Source organism: Neophocaena asiaeorientalis, unplaced genomic scaffold (assembly GCF_003031525.2).
Source record: "Neophocaena asiaeorientalis asiaeorientalis breed wild unplaced genomic scaffold, Neophocaena_asiaeorientalis_V1.1 scaffold36, whole genome shotgun sequence".
NCBI classification, from domain to species: Eukaryota; Metazoa; Chordata; class Mammalia; order Artiodactyla; family Phocoenidae; genus Neophocaena; species Neophocaena asiaeorientalis.
In genome coordinates this window covers 6,781,127-6,807,585 of record NW_020174149.1, presented here as the reverse complement: position 1 = coordinate 6,807,585, position 26,459 = coordinate 6,781,127, and the positions used below count along the sequence as shown (strand labels likewise).

Sequence of the window (26,459 nt, the reverse complement as noted above, 5' to 3'; positions counted from 1 at the left end):
ATCTGCTTCTGTAAACTTGAGCGATCTTGAATCTGGTATTGAGTTGCGGACCACAATAAATAGTTAACTCTGAAGACAGATTCCAAAATATTGAAATTCCTGGACAAGTGGAGGCTCTTCAGTTGCAGAAGATAATCTGGACTTAATTTTTTTGTTTATTTGTCTCTTTTTAAGTAACACAAGTTATATAGCAATTCAAATATTTTTAAAAAAGAAAAAGTTCAACAATTTCAACATCTGAAATTGCATTTTAATTGATTCATATGTTCACAGGTACAGGTTTTTGCATAATTTTAACAGTGTAATATAAGGTTGATTCTACTTTGTTACTTACTGAGTTATAACATAATATGGAAAAGTGAACAAGTCACAAATATACAGGTAAATGAATTTTCACAAAGTGAACATACCCCTGTGACTATTACCTAAATAAAGAAATAGAATAGAACCAGTGCCCCTCCCCCCCCACCCCATAGTCACTACTCCCCTCCTCCCCAAAGTAACCACTGTCCTGACTTCTAATAGCCTAGATTACTTTTGCAAGTTTTTGAATTTTTATAAATGGACATATTCAGTATGTACTCTTTCCTGTGTGGTATGTTTGCTCAGCTTTGTGTTCATGAGATTTATTTATTCTCTTTTTATATGGTAGTTGGGTACTTTTTCCTGATATGCTTAGAAATTTTCAGTTGAATGTCGGGCATTAAACAGGTAAAATTATGGAGATAGTTTGAGTTTCTGGCTGATAATATTTATCTTCAAAGAGATTTTGCTTTGCTTCTGTCAGGCAATTAGAATAGAGGCAAGCACCTTTATCAAGTCTGGAATTGAGTGACTTTAAATCTGTACTTTTTGTCTCCCAAAGCTCCATTCAAGTTTCCAGTCTCTTAACTACCACTTTATGCTTGGTTTTGTAGCCTCTTGGCCGCTGAATCAACTATTGCTTTGACGTGGACAGGGCCAGAGAATGCCAGACTCAGTTTGTTGCCCTCCCTTCAGTTTGCAAGCCTGGCCCCTTGTAGTGGGCAGAATAATGGGCCCCCAAAGAGACCTTCCCCCTAATCTCTGGAACCTGTCAGTATGTTGTATCATATGGAAAGAAGGAATCAAGGCTACATATGGAAATAAGGTTGTTAATCATCTGACCTAGAGATGGGGACATTATTCTGGATTATCCAGATGGGCCAGTGTAATCACAGAGATCCTTATGAGTGAATGAGGGAAGCAGGTGAGTCAGAGTCAGAGAGGGTTTCAAAGATGTTCTGTTGCTGGCTTTGAAGATAGAGGAAGGACCATGAGCTAAGGAATGCAGGCAGCCTCTAGAAACTAGGAATCACAAAGAAACAGATTCTCCCCTAGAGCCTCCAGAAGGAATGGAACCTTGCCAACATCTTAGTTAGCTTAGCCAACATCTTTAGTCCAGTGGGACCATTTCTGACTTCTGACCTCCAGAATTATAAAATAAGAAATTATTGTTGTTTTAAAACACTTAAATTTGTGGTGGTTTGTTATAGCAACAATAGAAAACTAATACACCCCTTATATCCTGGCTGCCTTGGGTGAGCCTCAGAATTTTCAAGTGGGTGTGTTCTGTATTTTGTCCAGCTTTTCTAGTTTTTCTTAGTAGGAGGATTGAGAGCAACAAGTGTCTCTGCCAGTACAGAATGTGGCACTTGCTGTTTTGTTCTTTTAACATTATATCATACATATTTTCAAAGTTACAGTATAGATTCTTAACTTATTTTTAAGTAATACTCCATTGAATTGATAAAATTAATTTTCTTAATTACCCTCTAGTTGGCCACGTAAGGTTGTTTCCTTTTGTTGCTGTTATTATTATTATTAATTATAAGCTAATTTTCCAACTAATATCATGTATGTCAGTAGTCCTACTGATCTACATAAACTATGCAAATAAATCAGGCAAAAAGATAGATTATGATTTTTTGTGTGCAAAATAAATGAAAGAGAAGAGGCAAATAAAAGATCAGAGTTATAAGGGATGGGCTCACCTACCTATATTTAAGTTCAATGATGATAAAGATAGCTTTGGTTTGTTGAACACTAAATATGTGCTGGCTGTTGTGATAGGTACTGCATGGATATTAGAATAACCTCTGAAAATTACATAATTTCCATTTTACTTACATGTGAGGAAACAGACTCTGAGAAGGTAAACAGTTAATCCAGAATCATCCAATGACAGCACTGGGATTCAAACTTTATTCAGTTTGTTCCCAGAGCCTGTGTGCCTATGTCTGTCAGATTGCCTCTGATACTTAATTGCCAGTAAGGTGGAGAATGTTAACTAAATAGAAGAGAAGAGAAACACTCAGGAAAAAAACTTATTTAATTTTTTCACGTTTGAAAGACATTCGTTAGGCGTTCCTTAGGGGCAGTATAAAAAAAAAGATATTTATCGGGCTTCCCTGGTGGCGCAGTGGTTGGGAGTCCGCCTGCCGATGCGGGAGACGTGGGTTCGTGCCCCCGTCCGGGAGGATGCCACGTGCCGCGGAGCAGCTGGGCCCGTGAGCTATGGCCGCTGAGCCTGCGCTTCCGGAGCCTATGCTCTGCAGTGGGAGAGGCCACGGCAGTGAGAGGCCCGCGTACCGCAAAAAAAAAAAGATATTTATCAATACTCATGAGGTTCTAAACTTACCTCCCATGATTAGAATACAGTAATACTTTCCCTGTGGCTAGAAATGAAGAAATATTAGATTAATAATGAAATGCCCACATTCTTTTATTTCTGATTGCATCCTCCCATTCACTGACTGGATGGTCTGGTTGCTATAAAATCAGCAGACTGAATATGATAATAAAGTCTACTCTATCAAGGAGATTTTACTCAAAGGAGGGAAGAAATAAAGGCAGAAAATAAGCAAATATAGACATTCACAAATCAGATAATGCCAGAAAATAAAACTGGATGATGTGAAAGAGCTGGTACAGGGACTACTTTGGATGGTGGATCCCAGAAGCCACACTGAAGAGGTGAGACAGTAAGACATGAAGCAGCCTCCATATGCAGATGTGGGCCAGTGTTTCCATGCAGAGAAAGTCTAAATGTGCCAAGGGGCAGAAATAAGCTGGATGTGCCTGAGGAAAGGAAGGAGGGCCAGTGGATCTGAGGGAGGGATAGGGAAAGAGGGGAAGCAAAGATGGAGGATTGGCTGTGGCCATATCATACGGGACCTGGTGGGTCAGGGTAGAGTTTGTACTCAGAAAGTTAATCACATCCCATAGACAGAGCTCTAAACGTCTTGCTCTGGTTTGAGATCCCTTCCAGTGCAAATTCTGAGTATATGCATGCTCAGAATTTGGTATCTTTGACCCTCTACACACACACTCTTAATTGAGTTCTTTTTTCCCACAAGGAAAAATTTGCTTGTAGACATCTTTCTGTTGGGGAGATTTTTTTTTTACCTCAACTACTGACTAGTTTAGGAATGATCATTGTTACTGAATAAAACTGTATACAGTATTAGGTTATATGGATATGTGTGTTTGTGTATGTGTGTTATACATGTGTATACCTATAAAATATGTAGAGACTGTGTAACAGAGTGGTTAGAGACCACTATAGAGTGGCCTCTAATACTATAATAGACTATTATAGTGGTCTCAGTACTATAATAGAGTGTTCCAGTGGCCTCCAATAGTATGGTACAGTGTTACAGGGGCCTCCAACATTATACTACAGTGTTAGAGTGGCCTCCAATACTATAATAGAGTGTTCCAGTGTCCTCAGTACTATAATAGAGTATTTGAGTCAGGAAGACCATGATTTGCCTCCTTAATCTTCTACTTAATAGCTATGTGACCTTGGGCAAGTTTTTCACCTCTCTATACCATGACTTCATTTCCTATAAAATAGGGATAGTAATAATATCTACCTGTTATGGACTGAATTGTGTCTCCCTTACTTAGGATGTTGAAGACCTAACTTGGGATGTGTCTGTATTTGGAGATACGGCCTCTAAGGAGGTAATTAAGGTTAAATGAGGTCATAAGGGCAGGACCCTGATTCTATGGGATTAAGAAGAGACGGCAGAGAGATCGCTTGCCCTCTCTCTGTCTCGGCCATGTGAGGACACAGCAAGAAGGCAGCCATCTGCAAGCCAGGAAGAGAGCTCTCATCAGAAACCCAGTCAGCTAGCACCTTGATCTTGGCCTTCCCAGATGCCCAAACTGTGAGAAATTTCTGTTCTTTAAGCCACTCAGTCTATAGTATCCTCATAGGATTATTGAGGGAACTCAATAAGCTAATTAGCTTAGAGCAGTCCCTGACTCATAGGAAACATTTGCTATTATTATTGTTACCGTGGATCACTTATAAGAATATACACACAAAAAAAGAAAATTATAAATGGCAAAAATCAAGATCAGGGAAAATATTTGATTTTCCCTTAGAGGAAAGTTGGAGTATTAGTATTCAGGCCATTAAGGGCAAACATGCATGCCGAGCTGCCAGGGAGCGATGGGCACGTCCTTAACCCCTGTCCGCCGCACTGCTTTATGATAAGAACCCCACCAGGCACATCCAGCGTGTCCTCCAGATCCTTTGATGGCTGCCTCAGCCACGTGTTATTCTGTGTCCCCTGGACCTTCCTTGTGAAACGCTCCAGTGCCTGGCATCACACATGTCCTGCTCGGTGCTGTGCACGGAACGCCCAGCTTGGGGGGCGATATCGGGGCTGCAGGGCAGCCTGGGCCGTAGAGGTGGGAAAAGGGATTGACCACCACTCAGAAGCTTGTGGCAAATGTCACACTGAGCCCGCTGACTCTTGTGGTGAATGCAAAACACATTGAGAGATGAAATGGCACTCCTGTGGCTGCCAAAAACTGGCTAACAAAAGAAGCGAGGCCCACATATGTTTGTGATAGAAGTGTTTTACCACACAGCGGCGAGGGATCCGCGTTTTATGTAGGTGATTTTACAGTGCTGGCGGCGCTCCTTCCCCTAATGCCTCGGCGTAGGATTGGGGGTGGTGTGTGGAGATTGGGGGCAGGGGCAGGGATGAAGGAGGGAAAGGATCTCTGGTGTTCACAAAGGCATTCTCTGTGGATTAAGGATACTGTTCAGATGTCAGGCATCTGATGATGAAAGAAACGGGCCTCAACCATGGACTTGGCTTTTTAGCATTTGACACACAGAACAGAAGCATGTGTATGTGTCTGCCAAAAAAGAAAACTCACTCTCCGCCAAACTCCACAGCTCTTAATTTAAAAATCGAAACCAAAGTAGACTTGTCTCCGGATGGTTCCCTAAAATGTCCACTTAAAGGAATGACAGCTCTCCCAGGGGACTGTCAAGGTACGGAGATGGGCAGCAGTTTCTCCATCAAGGGAGGCCCAGGAAAACCAACCAGCTCCGTCAAGCCTTCGGAGATCAGATGAAGAATGAGTGCTATTTGTTGCCCCTGGTTGGCCTGGCCTCCACAATCAGTGCCATTCTAAGACTTGCACCCTCCCTTGTTATATCATCTGGGAAGTCATGGGCTTTTCTGAGCTTCAGTTTGTTCATCTGTAAAATACAAGGTTTGAACTGAGTTATCGCTAAGATGTCTTCAAAGAAAGATCTGAAATATATTTTTCATTAATGTCCGGAGGGGCTCAGTTTGCACGCAATATCGAATAGATAGTTGCCTTCAGAGTGCGATGTGTGTGTTTGTATGACTCAATAGTGTTGCAGTATAGAACAAAGGTCTAATCCTCTCTCTCCCGCTAGCTGGTGACAACCCATGTCCATCACCGTCAAGGCCACCCTGCTGCTCCTTTTGGGGTCTTTCTCCAAATGTCACAGTTGCTGTTCATGATCTGTTTTGATGTTGCCACTGCTTTTGAAATGCAGGACATTTTGTTCTTACATCACTGAATTGGCATTTCAACTCCAAAGACTTTTTGATGCCACATTTAATATAAAATTTAATCAGAATATAAAATTTTAATCAGAATAATAACACTGATGAATTTCTTTAAAAACATCTTTCTAGAAAAAAACTTCATGAAGCTAAATTTTCTGAAAAAAGCATTTTTTCTATCTTGATTTCAATGAAAATACTCTAACGGAGATTAATTATTTTCCATGTAAACATTAAAAGGAAGACTTGAGTCCCTGGTTAATTTTCATTCCTATGCAATCATACTGGGTGTAGCTTCTTCTACCATGAGTTTTGCATTGTTTCCAACAACTCTCTTTTTCTGATTGCAATTTGAGTCATCATTTATTTTATGTTTTCATTATCAATATCAGCTTAGGTTATTCAGTAATTATAGGATGGATTATCTCCATACTCTAGGTAGCATTTTCTGGTTGAAACAAATTTTAGATCTCATTTTCCAGGTGGGGAAACTGAAGCCCAGAGGTTAAGTGACTGTTCCAAAGTCTCCTACCCATTTCATGTCTGGGCTGAGATTAGATTCTAGGCCCCCTGGCTTCCAGCCCAGAGGTTTTCTACCTCACAAGGGCACCCACCTCTGGAATGATGGATTGGCAGTAGTAAACTAGTACAGTTAAAATTGGAGCCTGCATACATATCTGCCGTAATTAAAGCAGGCCTGAGAAATAATGTATTTTACTTCCAGTGTTAGCTGTTCAGTTACATGCATGTGCCCTTCTATAGACAGAGTATCGGGATTTTTAAAAAGGTGCTTGAGTTCAGTAGGTGGTGAGGCAAGGTTCATCCAGTGTTAAGAAAGGTTATAGCTTTACCTGGGAATTTCTGACGTTAGTAAAAGAACAGATGCTGAAACTGGCTAAAATGAACAGAGGAAACATGGTGGGCAGAGCCTCCGAATGAGAGCGTACAGGGCAGCGTACAGGCAGAGCACACAGTCTGGTTTCTCATCTGGAGGGTAAAGGGTGAAAGCTGGGAGAGAAACTGGAAAGAGATCATGGGACCTTGATGGTAGGCAAAGGGGTGAGTGTTCCATTGTTTAAGTAGTGGGGGGCCACTGAAAGTTTTTTTTTTTCCAATGTTTTTGATTGTGATAAAATATACATAACAAAATTTGCCATCTTAAAGTATACAGTTGAGTGGTATTAATGCATTCATAATGCTGTGCACCATCTCCTCCATCTGCAGGCGGACTCTCAACCACTGCGCCACCAGGGAAGCCCTCCACAGTTCTTTTCCTCTTGTAAAGCTGAAACTCTGTAACTAAACACCAGCTCCCCATTACGCCTTCCCCAGAGCCTGGCAACCACCATTCTACCCCGTCTCTATGAATCTGACTACTCTAAGTATCTCATATAAGTGGACGCATACAGTGCTTGTCGCCGTGGAATATGTTTAAGCACATTTTCAAAGCTTTGGAAAGTTTAAAATGGCAGCAATAGGATGAATTCAGGGTAGAAAGAGGTCAGAGAAGGAGGATCCCCAGGAAATAGGGAGTCATGTTAGGAGCTGTATTGGAAGAAGGTTCTCCATCTGCTTCCTGAGACCACCCTCTTGATACTTGATTCTGAGGTCCTGAAAAAGAGGAGACAAGTTTTGTAATGTCTAAGCTGTGAGGACTGATCCCTGTTTGAGACATGGTGTTTCCTGTGTAGTTAAACCAGCTTGAAAGCTAAGTATCCACAGGGAGCACCTGGCATGCTGGTGTCATCCTGGTGCCCTCCTCAGGCAGCCACAGTGAGTCCCCCAGCCCCCAAAAGCACAAGCCCTGAGCCATGACTTATACTTTGACCTTGACCCAGGTTTGGCTTATGGACTCCTCAGGACTGTGTTCTGCCAAACTCTTCTCAGGGGCTTCTCCCTGAGTTTCCAACAGGAATCAGACCTTCTGTTAGGGGTTACATACAGAGAAACCAAGGGAAGGACCCCACCACCCTCAAAGCTTGACTGTTTTGGAGAGTCGTGACCAATGGGAGGCGGTCTGGGGTAATGAGAGGAAGGTGGACTGTGGAGTTAGACCAACCTATGTGAATTTCAGTTTTTGCCATTTACTGGCTGTGGGCTGGTCGCTGGTGCATGGGGGTGTCAGGAAGGCCAAAGGAGACACTAAGGATGGCTACCAATCCTTCAGCATTTGCAAGCCCTCAGGCCAGTGGTCTGCCACACACTTTCTTATCCACAATTTTATGGAATACTCATAGCTCCCCTGTAAATTATGTGATTTTATTTACTAATTTATAAATGTAGAAACAGAAGTTTCACCTGGAAAACTTGATTAAGGCTTCAAATAGTAATAGCATCTGACATTTGATAGCCCACATCTTGCTCTTTCCCCGGCACCGCTGTGCTTTAAGTACCTGTGGGGGCCATGGAGCGGGAAGGATGGAAGATTCTGGTTGGCCACCGGACCAAGGCTACAAGTCTGCCCTTGGTGGTGGTGGTGACAGAGGTGGGGAGAGTGGGGGTGGTGGCCAGTGTGTTTGGCAGTGCATCCAGTCCACATAGAAGAGGCTGTTTTCGGGCTTCCCTAGTGGCGCAGTGGCTGAGAGTCCGCCTGCCGATGCAGGGGACACGGGTTCGTGCCCCGGTATGGGAAGATCCCACATGCCACGGAGCGGCTGGGCCCGTGAGCCATGGCCGCTGAGCCTGTGCGTCCGGAGCCTGTGCTCCGCAACGGGAGAGGCCACAACAGTGAGAGGCCCGCATACCGAAAAAAAAAAAAAAAAAAAAGAGGCTGTTTTCTAAAGAAAAGCAGAGTGCTTACAAGGAGTAGGAGGATGGGGAAAGCCCGGCGTGCAGACAGAAAACAGTTAACAGCTACAGTTTCTTAATTGTGCTTTTCTAAAACTGACATCAACCATTTTGTTTCTTTGACTACACACAACTGAAAAATGGAGAATAGAATAACCACAGTCCTTCGAGTGGAAGGGAAGGTCAGGCTAGGATTTCATCATGTCCATGGATAATCCACAGAGAGGATGACTGAGCTGGCCACCTGCCTCTCTTGAACTTTCTGATAATTCTTTTCTTCTTTTAATTTAGAATTTTAAACATCTTAGGGAGCATTAGAAACTATTTCTGAAGAAACCAACAGTTCTAGAAAGGTCTTCAGCAAGTCCTCAGTTGCACTGACAAAATCAGAGTAAGCAAAGAGCAATAATTGTAACTATTGTATTCAACTGATTGATAGGGCATGAGAAGTTAAAACAGTATTTAATGGAGGAAAGTAACTGTTAAACAGATTTGAGACAGTGATTACCAAATGCAGCTAATTCCTGGGGAAATGTTTTGGCTTTGTTACAGAAATTGTTAAACAGAATCTTCATCTCTCTCCCAGCTCTTGATTTTTACCAAGAGGGATGGCCTGATTCATGGGTTCTTTGTCTCCATCTTCCAGACCTGGGGAAAGTTCTTCTGTCCACTTTTGGGAATCAGACTGTGGGCAGAAAATCAGACATAGCAATCAAAACATACCCCTGCCCTCAATATAAAACTTGTCATCAAGAGCTTCACGGATTCTCCAGAAGCAGGCATTGAGGCAACGTTTGGAGTGCAAGATGTTTATTAGGGATTAACACCTGAGAAAGGAAGGGGTAGGAAGCAGAATTGGCAGAGGAGAAAACCAAACTATGATAGAGGCCTGACAAACCTTGGCCAACCTGCAAGGGAGCTCCAGAGACAGTAGTTTCCATCAGAGCATCTTACATCAGACAAAAATGATCAGGCCTTTATACCCACCGCCTCACTTAGTCACCAAATGTGGGATGCCCCAGGAAGCGCATCATTTTGGGGAAAGGCTGTGCTCTGCAGCTGAGGCAGACCCCGAAGGAGCTGGAGGCCGTCTGCTGACTGGACTTCCCACAGCTGGGCCGCAAGTCCGTCCTTGAAAGGGGATCTGACGATGCATCTGTCTACCACAAAGGCCACCAAGACAATGCAGTTGCAAGCTCTCAGGGTTTGTGTGGGGGTGGGTGAATAGAGAGCAGCAGGAGTTGGTGGTTTGCCTAAGGCCACATGGGGTATTGGTCTTCCTTTGTTTGCATAATGTAAGCTTTCACTTGAGCTCTTAGTGTCATTATGTCTTCTATCTGCATTAGAAAGATGGATCCAGCCTTGTTTTTCAGTTCACATCAAGATTCCAAGATAGGAACAACAGATCTTTCAGGGAAAAGAATCAAGAATTGTCAGGAAATATTTCCCTTTTTCAGTTATTTATTACAGAATAAGAAATCGCTCCAAAACTTACTGGCTTACCACAACAATAATTTATTATTTCTCACAATTATGTGGGTGGAATGGGCTTCTGGAGTGGTTCTTCTGATTGGGGTAGGCCGAGGTCGCACACGCAGCTGAATTCAGCTGAGAGTTTGGCTAAAGCTGGGTGAGGTAGTCTCCTAGATAGTCTCCAAGGGAATCTCCTGTCCTCTAACCATGTAGTGTCCTGGCCTGGACTTCACAGCATAGCAGCAGGTCTCCCAACCTGAGAAGCAAAAGATGCCCGTCCTTTTAAGGCCAGGGTTCAAAAGCCCCAGACTGTTATTTCCATTGCATTCTCTTGGTCAAAGCAAATCACAGAGCAAGGCCATATTCCTCCTGATGGCAAGAATGGCAAAGAATTGGAACCATCCTTGTCCTCTACATTTTCCTAAGCCATTGTGTCTCAACCCTTGCAGATGTAGATTCCCAACGCCTATTTCCAGATATTCTAACTTTACTGGTCTGGGGTAAGACCGGAGCATCAATATTTATGCTTCTTAGGGAATTTAGTATGCAGCTGGTTTGGGGGAACCCTAAACTGTGATGTCTTTTGTTCCTCTATTGATAAGGAAATGGCTTCCATCTTGCAGGAATCCTGTGTGGCTTACGTTTGGAGAAACTTCCGTTCTGATGCCTAAAGGGTGCTCTAAATCCTGACCTATTTTACTTACTTACAGGCCAACCAGAAACCTGAGAACATAGATTTACTCTTAACAAACCAGCCATTGATCTGAAGCATCACATTTAGAAAAGTGTCCTCTAGTCAACAGTATTTACTGGTATGGCTCTGGTTCTCTGAAATCCTCAGCCAAAACCTTAAACTAAATTTTAAACCTCAATTCCCTGCCATGCATTGTAGGTTTACAAGTGATCTTTGTTCTCTCAAAATACTGATAGACCATTGGTAATTTAGACTCGTAGAAGAACTCTTTTATTTACTCAAAACATTAGCTTCCTTTTCCCAGCAGCATTCTGTCTCATACTGAAATGATGCGATCCTCATGTGCAAAGTCTTCTGTTACTTTGCAGCAAAGATACAACTAGATCAAGCAGGGTCTCCTGTAAACAGCATCCAGAGGAGTTCTCAGCACAGATGTTGCCCACCAGTCACAGTGTGTTTCTGGATATTAATTGTTGATCAAATACTATTGATATCATAGATTGATACAATTAGTTCCATGCCAAAGCAAAAATAAAAATGCAGTGATTTAGACTGAAGCCTTATCAGGAGTAAACTTAGCACTTCCATTAGGTGATCGTTAGGTTATTTAATAGATTCCTAACCTGGGGTAAGGGTTTGTGGTTAGGATTCAAGGGGTCAATGAACTTGCATCTTTATTTTCACTAACCTCTAACTGAAGCATCATTTCCTTCCATTATGAATGTAGGCAACAAACCACAGCAGTAGTAGCAGTGCCTTTGACTTTGTCACCATAGAAAGCAGAGATATTTTCATATCAAATACAGATGCTGTTGCAAATAGCTAGAAACAATGCTATGACCATCACTACTTTAAAGTTACAGGAGTTATCAGACCCACAGGTTGCTCTTCTATATGTGTTTATATAGAAGGATGTATGTTGATGTATCACAAATTCATGTTTAGCTGTTTTGACCATTTCAATGTAATGGCTTCATTTGTAATCTATAATATATATGTATATATATCATGATATGAATCATAATATATATATGAGTGAATCGTGTTTAAAAACATTATTTTGAGAGGTATCTATAGGCTACACTGAACAACCATAGGGGTCCAAGGCTCACAAAAGACAAAGAACCCATGGATTAGACTATTTGAATTGTTGAAAATAATTCATAGACTCTCCCCAGCCCAAACCATGGACCACCTTTGGTGACCTCAGATTGAGAAGTTATGAGCTTGAATTTTATTTTTTATTACCTTGGCGATTCTCACTACTTCTATTATCACCATACTCAAGTGACATTATAGTTTAGGGATTAAGATAATGAATACTGTGTTAGACGTGGATTAGCTCCCAGCTCTACCACTTACTAGCTGTGTGACCTTGGGCAAGTTATTTAACCTCTCCAAGAGGTTCCTCATCTGTAAACTGGGGTTGATATTAATACCTACCTCTCTTGCAGAAGGACTCATTATTAGAATTAATTAAGATAATGCTCATTTATTACTTGACACTCTGTCTGACATCTAGTAAGCATTTAATACATATTTATTTTATTGTCTTTGTTGACCTCTCCTAGCATGAATCTGTTCTCACAGGGCAAGACGCTTCCCCCAACCCCATCTAACAGGGTCCTTAAGAGATATTATGTCTTAAAGACTCAGATGATGAAATGGGATGAGTATTATTCATCAGATAGGACTAGAAATACTGCAGTTGTATCTAGTTTTCCCTTCACCATAACAAGGAGACTGTCTTGATGAGAGATGGAAGAAGTAGAAGGGACTGGGTAGGTGTTCCGTGTTTTGCTGCATGGCAGTCTAACAAAAGTACATGAAAATCACTAAATTGAGTGATGAGATGTTTCTAAAGCATTGAGTCCCTTCTAGTTTAACAATAATCTGAAACATCCCTGTTGACAATAAATGAAGCATCCAGCCTTAATGCTTTTGTTCTGGTTTTGTTTTGTTTTGTTTTGTTTTGTTTCATTTGTACTGAGCTTCTAACATATAGAAACAGGGAAGAAAGGGAATATAGGAGCTTAGATTTAGAGAGTAAAAAATAATCTAGCAAAAACAAAAAACCAAATGTTTGGCAACTTCTTGCTCTTCTGCTGTCCAGCATGGAGATGTGGGTGTTATTTTTGTTCCTCTATTTATTTTTTTATGCAGCAACCGGAGCCCCAAGGTTTCTATTCTGGCACCAGCTCTGTCTTCTTGGAGCTGCTTGCCAGAGGGGGACTTCCCACTTTTGCCTTTGTTTCCTTCAATTGCTTCTCTGTATCCTCCCCACTTATTGTTTTTAGATATAGGGTTCATCTCATCATCCCTGTGTTGGGCAGAAGGAAAAAGCACAACAGAGAACACGTTAAATTTCTTAAAAGATTCATTTTTGTGAGTTTGGCAGCATCAGTGGTGGGTTTTTTGTTTTCTTTTTTAGTTAAAAATTGAATAATATCCAAAAATACGTATCATACTTGTGTAAGATAAAACAAACAATGATAAATGAATAGCCTTGTGCTTACCAGTCATTTAGGAAATGGAGCATTACCAGCAGCCCATCCCCTTCCCTCGCTGGCCCTGGAGGTAAACCACTGCCCTGGATTTTTTATCACCCTTTTCCTTTTTTAAAAAAATTAATAGTTTTACTGCAGATATACATCTCCATAAATGATATTTTACTTTTCATGTTTAATTTTATATAAAAGGAATTATTCTGGATGATTTTGCAATATACTTTTGCTCTTCAATACTTTGAAATTCATCGTGTTGATACATGCAAAATTGTGCTTCGTTCCTTTACATTGCTGCATAGTATTCCATTGTGTGATTCTATCATTTGTCCATTCCACTGCTGATGGGCATTTGGGTTGTTTCCAGCTTTTTGCTACTGTAAATATTGCTGCTGTACACAGTCTTGCAAATATCTCCTTGGGCCTGCGTGCAAGACTTTCTCTAAGAATAATTCCTAGAGGTGAAATGGATGAGTTCACAGGGTCTGAGCATCTTCAACTTCCTTAGGTAATGCCAAACTGTTTTCCAAATTGATTGTAGTCTTTCCAGTAATGTACAAGGGTTCTGGTTATTCCACTGTCTCGCCAACTCTTGGACTTGTCTCTAGGCATCTTTCAGCTGGGCTTGTTAAGTGGAAAGGGGCACTTAATGTCTTTTCCCATGTCTAATAAACATGGTCTGTCTTCTTTTTCTCTTGCCCTCTTTCCCATCTTCCTCTCTGGCTACCATCAGTTGAAAGACTGTAGCATCTACACCCAGTGAAAGGGTGGAGTGGACATGTCATATCCAAGTCTTGGTACTGCTTTGGTTGTGTGGATGCACTTTTCTTTCTGGATGGCCTGGGCTGATGCTGGCTATCAAAATAACCAGCTTTAAAAAAATTAGAAATTATTCCTTCAACACCTTATCACTTCAGCTTACCAACAGTGGCTCAGTATAAGAAGCAACTAATAAAATAGGCATTTCAACTTAAGCCTGGATTTGCAGGCAAGGCCTAGACCACAGGGAGAAGAACCTGAATCTTTTTTCTAACGCAGCACAAATCCCCTCACTTCCATCACTTTTCCATTGAAACAACAAGGAAGTGAAGTTTTTTAGCCAGTCGCTTTGCTGTGAGTCTTACCAGAAAATTAAGAAGAATAGTAATTGGCAAATACTGCTCACCCAGTTCTTTAGCTAGCCTTTCTCACATCTGCTTTATAGAATCCTTCTCACTGACCTGATTTACTCACTTCCTACTGCTTGACACAGAAACCACAAAGAACTACTTCAAAAGAAAAACACTGATTTTATACAAACCAATAAGAAATGTACAGCATTTTAGGGGACATAAAAAAACAATGGCTACCCTACATTATAAATTCTAGAATGAAATAGTTTTTGCCTTGTGGTGTTTTAAGAAAAGGCACAAATTTTAAAAGATGCTATTCAAGAACACTCTGAATATGTGTTTTTAAGTTGTTTAAACTTTTTCCCTTTTACTATAGCCTCAGTAACTGGTCTTAACTAGTCTCCTTTCTCTCCAACCTACCCTTCTCTCTGTGCTTTTTCCAAAATGCAAGTCCGATCCTGTTTTTCCTTGTTTAAAATCCCTCACTAACTCCCTGATACCTGAAGAATAAAGTCTGAACTCTTTACATAGAAGAGTAAAGATGTTTGATCTGGACTCTGCTTCCTTCCCCAGCCTGGACTCTCACTCTCCCTCCTTCTTAACTAGAATCCTGAAAAATAAAACAAAACACCTTATAATTCCCCAAGCACACCTTACTGTTCTGTCAGCCAATAATTCCCATGGATTCCCTCCGCTTTTCTTATAAGGCCCTTCCTACTCCTCTGACTGCCTGGAAAACCCCCATTTGCCTTTCAGAGCTAAGTTCCAGCATCACCTCTAGGAAGCCCTTCTCCCAGAATTCCTTCTTCTCTGCAACTCTCTCTATGTACATCTCCTGTTGCATGTACCACACTGGGTTTTCATTTGCCTCTTCAATTGCCTTCTTCCTCTATTTGACACTGAGCTCCTTGAGGACAGGAATAATGTACAATTTATGATTGTAGCAAACCCCTTAGCACAGTTCCTGGCACTCAGTAAATGTTCAGCGAATTAGAATTAAAATCAAATTGTCCCCTACCTTATGCCCACACCCCTCTCATTTGTGTGTATATTCAAATACTGTAATTCTCAAGGAATGCAATAGTTGCTCACCATTTGTACACACCAGAATGTCTTCTAGGAAATAGACTAGACATGCTGAGATGATGAATAGTTCAAAACAATGCCCATCAAACGAAAGGATGCATTGTTTATGTCCACTGAAGACTAGTTCCTTTCTGTGTTACATAAGAGAAAAAAGGAGAAATATTCTGGGAAAAAAAATTTATGGAAGGGGTTGTAGAAGTTTCATTATCTCACCGGCTGACTAGTGTGTCCTGTCCTTTAAAAAAAATTGAATTCTCAGTATTTGAGGGTTTTTTTCCCTTTTCTGAAAAAAACATACAGCTTGCTTCTTGAAAACAAAGGCAATAATAAACAATAGCAACTCCCAATTTTACTCTGATTATTTGCCAAGAGTCGTCTTAGTTCATGTGGTTCTATTTCATTAAAGAGGACTGATGAGCTTAAAAAGAAGGCTACTAAATTAAGCTACCCAAATATGCACTTAGTTAATACTCAGGGGGCTAATTTATTGTATTATTTAAACTATAAATTGGATGGCAGATCTATTTGCTGAGGTATAACAGCTCAGCAATGATGCATAATTATCTCTTAGCTATTGAGTGGTTTTCAATAATCTATTGAAATTTAACCGAGAACCATTTCATTATGGGAAGTGAATAAATACTAAGAAGGCTAACATTTAAAGTATTATCTGCCCATGGAGAACAGGTTTTAAAAATTAATGTTATTGAGGAACAAAGAGGAATGGGGGGTTACCTTTTAAACAATAACTTTTCGTTGTTTCAATTTGAAGCATAACCAGATTTACAAAGTTGTTTGTGGGAATAGTAAATGGAGCCAATAAACAAACAAGGTAGAGCGTGGAGTTGGGTAGAGAAATGGGCAGCATGAAGGAACAAAATAAAGTTGTGTTGCAGTATTGCTACGTTGTCAGCTGGACTAAGGGCATTATTTTTGCCTCGCACTCTTTCGTTTAGCAGTAAAGACAGTGTGCCTTGTTCTGTTTCAGCAAATGGCATCATTGAAAATGTTGCACCATTCGCCATATTTTGTCTTCTAAATTCCCGGAACCTGGGGGCATTTGCGGGTCTGGGGTCCCCTTAGGCTGTGGGTCAGGAACACAGTTGAATGTAGATACCCTCTCTGGTCAGGAGTGGCCCCAAAAAGACCACCTTTGGAGTGTCTTAGGGGCTCTGATACACAGAAGGATCCCGACAGCTTGGTGGAGTGGTCTTGAAACTATTACTGCCAGTAATACTAGAACTCAGTGGGGACAGGCAGGAATGGAAGCAGGCAACAGGACCTTCTGACCTTCCTGCAAATATTTGAAACCCAGCCCATCTGATATCCTGCACCAAAGTTTCAGAGAAGATAATTTACCCATTTGAACGGATATTTCTTTGATTTATTTTGGGAAAGAGGAAGAATGCCTTAATGTCTCATGTTTCCCCAGGAACATCAAAATGTCAGAGAACCAGTGGTCTGAGAGTAAACCAGCTTGGGAGGGAGGGGAGCCACTGATCTGTAGTGTTTGCCAATTTCCGTGGTGTAAATGCTCCCACCATGGCTGATTTCAGGCTACCAACATGATGTCACCAAATGTGGAGTGGGGCAGCCACGTGCATAATCCAGTCTCCTAAACCAGTGGAGAAGAATTCCAGCACACCACTGCTGGAGCTAGCCTGCACTACTGTTTGCAGGAAGCAAAATTTTGGCAAGTTGGCTGGCTCTTGTTTCCATGTTAGCCAGAAGACAGTGAGTCAGGATCTAAGTCCTCCCAACACTCCTGGCAGAGAGCATTTGCTGCTATAACCTCTGCCCTCTCCTCCCCCATTCTCATTCTCTCTTCCCAAAGAAAACTACAAATGTGGATCATAAAGCTAGATATTGAGTAAGGGTAGTTAATGAACTGGATTGTGCTTTTTATCCTCTTGTGGATATCTAATATACAAACTGGACATGGAGGGAGTAAAGTTTTGATTACTTTTTAATTGCATGAAACCCTATGTTGTAAAGTGGGTTCTTAAAAGGGAAAAAAGACACAACAGCTTTTGCCATTCTGCTGAGACAAGTAAGGTCTTGCTTGCTTGCCATTTCTGTGTGGGGAGAAGAGGGTGTTGGGCATTGCATGAGGTGAAAGGGGGTAGAAAGAATGGGATGGATCCTGGTGGTGTCAGGCTTAAGGGATACAATTCACTCTAGACAGTTAAGCCTATTGACAGAGGTTTGATTTCTTATTAAAGTTGCTTTCTTACTTTAACTGGAACATTCTTTCCCATGGGAAGGAAAGATTCATAGCACGGAAATAAAAGAAGCCTGGAAGAGAAATATTTCCCCTCCTAAAGAAAATATTATAATCTATCTTTCCCCTCCTAAAGAAAATATTATAACCTACCTTTCTGAAAAAGTATAGTAAGGAAGTTTACAATTCCTAGTAACTTCTAATCTTTCTCTGCTCTTAAAGGGAAAACATATTCCTTTGACCATAACAATTCAGATAATAATAGTATGATGACCTTTGGTTGAGCGCTTATTATTTGCCTATATGATACGTGGTGCAAGCTTAATACACATCTGTGGACCAAGTGCCATGTAACATTTTATATGCATTATTTCTATGAATTCTCACAGAAAGTTAAATATTCTTAGCATGACTAACTATTCCAGATCGCCTGGCACTTTTTCGGTGTTAGCACTAAAAGTTTTATGTTCACAGTAACTCCTAAGTCCTGCGAAAACTGGAACGACTGGTCACCCTAATTCTTATCTCCATTTTACAGATGGGAAAATAGAGTTAGTTAAGTCATTGTGCCCAAGTCATGGAGCTGGGCTCCAACCCAGATCTGCTAAATCCTGAGTCCATGCCTTTAAGCTTTTACTGTTGTTCTTAATAGAGTGGGGTTGGTTTGACCCATGCTATTATTGTGTCATAATCAAAAGTGGAAATCCTAAATTATGATATTGTTGAAACTGATTAAGTTAGATGGTGCACCTAGAGAGCCTCTTGGGAACTGTAAGGTAGCATCAAAGCTCTATATTGACTACTCTAAAAACGATGCCACTGCGATGGCTACATTTAGGTCAGCTAAAGCACCCTTTCCCCTCAATAATTATTTGCTACCCTAGAACTTACAGTGGTGAATCTGAAGGCATTTTCCCTGAGTGTTGTGGGAGCAGCCCTGAGCCTTGACCTTCACTTTGTTTTTTGGTTTTTTTTTTTGAAAGTGACTTGCCTCACTCTTTGTTAACAGGTAGCTGCTAACAAGCTTTGGCTTATTTTTTATTCTCATTACCAAGTACCCTTTCTTTTTAGTATATTTTTTATTTGAGTGCATAGTTATTTTATTTCTACTCAGGATTAGTGTCTGAAAACAAAAAGGTAGGAGTTTGTAAATGTGGAATGGAATAAAAATAATAAAAGAAATTTAGTGTAAATCAGAAACTAACAAACAAGATTCTCTTGAGTGTCTTTATCAACCTGTAGTAGAAAACAAGGACTATAAACTATCCTGTATCACCTGCCTCCCAAACCTGCTTCTGCCATGTGCCTCTTTTCTTCTTTCTTGGTTAATAACATCACTTCTCGCAAAGCTGCACATGTCAGAAGCCTGAAATGGGGAGGATGTTTGTGTGTTGGGGGGGGGGGGGGCTTTCACTTAAACTTTGTGTCTGATTAATCACTAATTTTATTATTTCTATCCCAGCATCTCTCTTCCCTTCCCCTTCTCACCATCTGTCTTATGAGCCTACATCATCTCTCACCTGAAGATCTAGTCTCCTAATTTGCCTCCTTACCTCAGTATCATTTCCTTCCAAATCAGCCCCCTCATTACATATTAAGTCATCTTTCTACAATGCAAATCTGAGCGTATCACTACTCTGCTTAAAACCCTCGAGGATATATCCAGAATAAGCAAACCCATAGAGACAGAAAGTAGATTAGTGATTGCCAGGGACTGGCAGGAAGAAGGGAATGGAAAGCGATTGCTAATGAGTATAGGGTTTCCTCTGGGGTGATGAAAACGTTCTGCAACTAGATAGTGGTGATGGTTGCACAACACTGTGAATATACTAAATGCTACTGAATTGTTCACTGTAAAACAGAATGATAATTTTATATTATGTGTATTTTAACACACGCACGCACACACACACACACAAATCCTATAGGATAAGGTCCATGCATCCCAGCAGTATGTTATATGGGGTTTACCTGTTCAACTGTCCCTTCTGCTTTCCCACTAACTCTTTACAACTGGAACCTCTTTTGGATTACTGCACATGCCATGTAGTTTCATGCCCCACGGTTTTTTTTGTTTTGTTTTGTTTTTTTAAATTTATTTATTTTTGGCTGCGTTGGGTCCTCGTTGCTGTGCGCGGTCTCCTTCCAGTTGCGGCGAGCGGGTGCCACCCTCTGCTGCTGCGCGCGGGCCTCTCACTGTTGTGGTGTCTCCTGCCATGGAGCACGGGCTCCAGGCGTGCAGGCTTCAGTAGTTGTGGCATGCGGGCTCAGTAGTTGTGGCTCGCGGGCTCCAGAGCCCAGGCTCAGTAGTTGTGACAAACGGGCTTAGTTGCTCCCTGGCATGTGGGATCTTCCTGGACCAGGGCTCGAACCCGCGTCCCCTGCATTGGCAGGAGGATTCTCAACCACTGCCACCAGGGAAGCCCTCCCCACTGTTTTTGAACTCACAGTTTCCTTTGTCTTTAGTGCATCCCTTTCCCCCTCCCCACGCACCATTTTCCGGTGATCTGCTCCTCCAAGACTCCCAGGAAGTCTCCCCTGACACATCTATGTCAACACACCCATTGTGAATTTCCCTCTATATTTCATCTCAAAAGGCACAACTGAGAAACCTTTATTGCCAGTTCCATGTTTCTAGTTGCAGGGAGCATTGTATTGTTTTCTAAAACGTAAAGTGGAATGAAGCTTTAAAGTGTTTTGTATAACCCTTTGAAAATTCATGACATCTGGAACATATGAGTTTAGGGGTTTCAGTTCTAGTGTGAAAGCACCCAAATACAGTTTCTGGTGATGAGACCAGTTCTATCCAGGGAGCCTTGAGATTAATCTTGTCACATTTAAATATGCAATCATGACCCTGTCACATTTTTTTACACAGCTCTAAAAACTCTGTAGTGATTTGTGTTCTTGATTCGTGAGTGGTGAGTGGCTTGGCTATAAACAGCAGAGTGGGGTTTTTTTTGCAGCACTCATAAATTTATTTCTGAGGTTTACTTCAGTAAAATGCTGTATAGGAATCTGATAGAGAACATCGAGAATTTTGTAGTATGTGAAAAAGACTTTGTTCCGAAATGAGCTTTTCTTTCCAATCTTAATGACATCATTTATGATGTCATTTGATCATTACATATGGCAGCTCAGAATTGGACCAGGGATCAGGCAACTCACTGTGAATAAGAATTATAACACCTAACCCCTGTCATCTCTTCTTTACCACTTGTTTATCATGGATGTAGAAGGTGGATGTGTGTGTGTGAGTGTGTGAGAGACTGTGTGTGTGTGTATAAACACCAGGAGAGCAGATGATCAGGAAAAAATACACTAAGGTGAGGTCACGAGTAGATGTTAACCAAATTTCTCTTTGTATTCTCCCTTGATGTAAAAACAGAACTGCCTGGTTTCTCACAAAATAGAAAGTTGGTTTAAATAGCAGTTCTCAAAGCGTAGTCTTTGGACCAACAGCTCCAACATTACTTTGGAACTGTTTGAAACACAAATTCTTAGGGGCCTCGCTGGTGGCACAGTGGTTAAGAATCTGCCTGCCAATGCAGGGGACACAGCAGTCTGCTTTAACAAGCTCAGGTACTTTTTTGCACGTTTGTTTGAGAACTACTGTGTTAACTCGCTTAAACCAAGATTTTTCCATGCTAATGTAGGAACACAATGTTCTAGGTTGGTTAGGTTGATGCAAGCATTTTGATCTTGGAATTTGAATATAGATAATTACTGGAAGAATAATTACAACGGCTGATATTTCTTAAGTACCATCCCAGGCCAGGCACTGTGCCAAGTATTCCAATATTATTCCATTAATTCCTTATACAACTATCCCAGGACATAATATTTTATTCTCTGTTGTACAGTTAAGGAAACAGAAACTCAGAGACATGAAGTTAATTGCCCAAGGTCACACAGCTTGCTGTGCCTCTGGTCGTGCTCCTGCACTTCGACTCCCGAGCCCAGGCCATCAAGCACTGTGCTATTCCCCCATTAGTGGCAGCTCTGGTCTGGAAGACAGGATGACCTTTAGCTCCTGAGTATTCAGTTTATTACTGTTCTGGATGGTTGCCACCAAACTCATTTCCAGCTTAAGCAGCTGGGTTTTGTCATAAACATGACTTCGTTAAATGTCCTCGGCCGAGCTGAAGCTGCATAGAAATCGCTCATCGGATTCCTGCCAAGGCCGGAGAATTGGATGAGAAGCTACAGGAAGAGAATTCTAGCCTGGGATAGTGGGGGCAGCAGAAGTTTCCCTCCAGAGCCACATGCATGGGCTCTTGTCACAGATGTGTTTACTTTCAGTCTGTGACAAAAAGTGGGACACGGTGGGTTTCCAGATGCAAGCTGGAACACAAATGGTAGATGGACGCCACTGTCAGAGCAGCAAGGCACAGATGACGGCTGATGGAGGGTAGCATAGAGCAGATGTCTCCAGTGGTATATGAGGGGTAAGGCCAATCTCAGTCCTCACCTACCTCAGAGGGCTGTTCAGAGGCGAGTGAAATGTTCTGTGACTAAGCCATAAAGTTCTGTTCAAAGTAAGGAATTATTGTGTAAGTACTGTAATTTGATTAAAAACACTGGTGTTTGCATTAGAAGCCAGGGTTCTAGCTGCTTCCTCCACTTACAATTGTATGACCTGGACAAGCCCCCTTATAGCGCCAAACAGTCTCCTCAACGCTGCTGTGAAGGGTGCTCTCTGCTGTTGTTCAGGGCACAGCTTCTACAGCTGTAAGCTGCAAAATAAAATTCATCCAATAATGTTGATCCACTTATCTCACAGCAAGGTTGGAAGATGGTGGGTGTTGGGGGGAGGGGGTAATATAATCAACACACTATGCAAATATATATATTTTTTTGTTTTGTTTTCTGCTTCAGTTCTTTTCAGATTGATGCAGGTACAAGGTCGGCCTCTAATAAAGGGACTTTTTTAAAGTAGCCTTTAATTCTTGCTAGAAGTCACTGAATGTGATTGCTTTACTGCATGTGTTCACTTACATCAGCCACTACTAACTCCTGTCCATTCTCCACATGTGCAACAGGACCCCTCAGGCCACAGGGATCTCTCCTGCATGCGGCCTCCCAGCACTCAGTGTCGGTTCTTTCCCTTTTTGAATCATGAAGGCCTGCCCTTGTTGTAGAGAGGTCCTTGGGACATTGGCTGAAGCCAGACTTTCCGAGTGCAGAGCCTGGCGTTAAGGGTGGCCCCTTGTAGGCTCTTGTGTGAGTCTGAACTCACCTCAACTACAGAAGTTTTAAGGATGCTTTATATATCCTGAGAGGTGACAGAGGGGTCCATTGTTATCCAAACTTGTTGAGTTTACCCCTAAGGCTAGTGGATTCCGTTATATGTAAATTATACACAGAATTTGGGGAGACGTATACTGATACCTCCATTTTACTTTGAAATGTGTCAAAAAGATAAGGTGGATTAATAGATGAATAGTGAGATCCACCTGTAAGAAGAAAAGTGAGTGTTAATGAGAATATCTAAATGGTGCATATATGAAATTCTTTCAAATTTGCTATATGTTTGAAAATGTTTCATAATAAAATGTCAGGAGAAATAGAATGTTCTCTTTGCTGCTCAAAAATGGGCTCTTAAAATTTCAGCTATCAAGGATTTCTCTTTTGTTATTGTTTTAATTTTTTGGAGGATCAAAATATCTCCTTTATTAATGGTACAGGCTAAGGTGGAAGGTATAGCTTAGTGTGACAGCCAAGTGGACCAGCTAACTGAAGGGTGGAATTAGGTAGATTCCTCCACCCAGTTGCAGGCAGAGCTGGTCTGGGGTAGGTCTCCCCACCTTAGTGCCATAACCGGGTAAGAATTACAGCACAGCACAGCGGCGCAGACAGCTCCGTCCCAAAAGGAAAAAGACAAGGAGGAATTTTCCAGTTCTGTACATGTGAAAGATGAACGCAACTTGGTATAAAATTGAATAACTACACAATCTTAAAACTTTCTTACCTTAAGGTACCTATTATTAATGCTATCAAAAGCAGACAATCAGCATATCCAAAGGCATGGATTGATATAATATGTTCTTTATTTCATGTAAGCTTTAAGAATACTTAAATCCAAATTAAAACTTTCCATTTATCTGGAATATCCGATTCTCTAGATTTCAGTTTTTCTTCTGTTTTTCTTCTTTAAGGTAATTGTTCGAGGTGGAGGCCACATTTTGCCCTATGATCAGCCTTTGAGATCTTTTGACATGATTAATCGATTCATTTTTGAAAGAGGATGGGATCCTTATTGATGGATCAGCTACTTTCCTAAAAGAGAACGTCAGGGATTTTAATCTTTGAAAAGAAAATTTTCAAAACAGAAAATGTCACATAAATAGGAAAATTATCTTTTTAAATCTGCAAAATGTTTCTCATCAATAAAAATTATCCTTGAAACAAGTGAGGTTCTGTTTTGGAGGATCACTACAAAATTAACTGTAAGAAGATGCTGTGCGTGAGTTAGAATTACATCTTTTAACTTAAGGGATGGAAAGGATGGATTCTGAGACACCGATTCAGATGGAAATGGATAAATAAATGGGATATTGGGGCCTTGAATAGGAATTTTAAATTCCTTCTAAAATGATGTGAAAAGTGCAGTAAATGAATAAGGTTGTAACTACATCTTGTTCTACACATAACAGAAAAGTTTATCATACCATGCATCCGAAGGTGTTTGGTAAATATCCGGTAAGAACATCTGACATCATTCCAGAGGAATGGGTGACCTTATAATAGTGGTGAGGAACAGACTTTGGAATGTAGAAAGTCTTAGCAAGAAAGGTAGCTTGGAATTCTTTGAATTAGAAATCTTATATGTAAAAGAAATGATGTACTGATTGACGATAAGCAGAGGATCTTAATCAGAGAACATACTAAATCTTTGCCTTTTCTTTCTTTCTTCTGTTTTGTTTTTTTTAGTTCATCGGTTCATTTGAAATATACGCATTTATCAAACAGCCTGCAGGCCACATTAGTTATGAGCCGTTTTTAATTTGGGTTTTAAATTCTGTACTTCTTTTAGCCAAATAAAGAATAACCTAATTTTGTATAATAATTGTTGGAATATCAAAAAAATTTGAGATCATCTTGCATCAAAATATATACACTTATAAATATGCATACATGAGTAATTTTCCAACTAAAATATCACATCTCAGCACATCTTTCCTATTTATGCATCACATGCTCACATCTCTAATTCTACAGCACATTTGGCTTTTTCCACATCATTTCCCCCTCATATTACCCATCTATGAGTTGGCTCACTGGGGAACTAAATTTAAAAAGTCAAAGTCTCTTGCTGAAGATATTTTATTGAGTTCTTTTAATTTCTCATTTTGTTCCTGATTTCATTCAGGGTTGAGATTTTCCTTTTTTTTTTCTTTTTTTAATACATGTTGTTCATTGTGCCCATATACTGTGAGACCTCAAATTGAACATTCTGATCAAAAGCAAATTTTAATTATGGCAGAGAATAAACTGGGGGAAGTGTGCACAAAGTTTTGCATATAGCCCCACATGCAAGTTAAATAGTTGCATTTGGTCCCAATAATATATAGTGGAAGGAGCACCAACTGTGGCTGGGAGACCTGGGATTTAGTTCCAGGTGTGTCACACATGCACTGGATGTTTTGGATAAGTCATCTCACTGTACTGGCCTCCCAAAGTCTCAGAGAAGATAGCCAGAAGAGATTTCTGAGGTTCCTTCCAGCTCTTATATCATTGTCATAGTGATGACAAGGAACCATGTTTGTTTCACCACGGTACCATGAGACGATATAGGCAAGCCTCATTATTAGTGGATTCCATATTTGCATCCCCTACTGATTAAAATTGACTTGTAATCCCCAAATCAATACTTGCTCACTTCGTGGTCATTTGTGAACATGCACAGAGTGATGACGAATTTGAGTTACCCAATGTGCACATTCTCAGCTGAGGTCAAACGAGGCAACACTGCCTTCTTGTTTCAGCTCTCCTAATGTAAATAAACATCCTTTTGGCAGTCTACTTAGTGCCACATTTTCCGCATCTTTGTGCTTTTATTGGTGATTTTGCTATTTAAAAGGACTCCCAAGCATAGTGCTGAAGTGCTAGTGTTCTTGAGTACAAGAAGGCTGTGATGTGCCTTATGGCGAAAAGATGTGTGTTAGATAAGGTTCGTTTAGGCGTGAGTTATATGCTGTTGGCTATGAGGTCAATATTACTGAAGCAATGACATATGTTAAATAAGGTTTCTTTAACACACATAAAACAAGGTTATGTTTTGATTGGATGACCAAAATGTTGTGACCAAAGGCTAGTAGGAACCAAATCCTGGATTTCCCTGGGAGCAGTGTTTCAGAACTCTAATTCAGTGTTTAGGGAGGTGTTCTAGAAAATATCTACAGTGAACAGGCAGAATGGAGTGTTCTTATGGAACACTTAGAGTAGGGATCAACACAAAATCAGAGCTCAATAAGTGGAAGTGGTAGATGTTGTCATTATTTTAGATGTTGTCATTTTTATCATCTCCCTGTCCCAGGCACTAGGCCAGTGGGGACTGTTGGGGACAACATGCCAGGCCTTCCCAGAGCAACCCTAGCCAAGTCCCTTGAGGCTACAGTCCTATGGAGACTGAATCTGCCAGGTGTTTTACATTAAAAGAAGGGAGGGTAGGGTAGTTCAGAGACTAAAGAAAAGCAAAATTTTGAATTTAATTGG

General features: G+C 40.9%; 1 protein-coding gene across 1 annotated transcript in view; it reads left to right on the top strand.

Annotated features, from left to right (window-relative positions):
* CPVL (carboxypeptidase vitellogenic like) overlaps positions 1–24,765 on the top strand; it is a 99,537-nt gene extending 74,772 nt beyond the window's left edge. The window contains exon 12 of the mRNA XM_024755008.1: positions 23,900–24,765. Coding sequence (XP_024610776.1) covers positions 23,900–24,004 — 105 coding nt within the window. The 3' untranslated portion in view covers positions 24,005–24,765. The remainder of the gene's footprint in view (positions 1–23,899) is intronic.
* Positions 24,766–26,459: the final 1,694 nt, after the last annotated feature.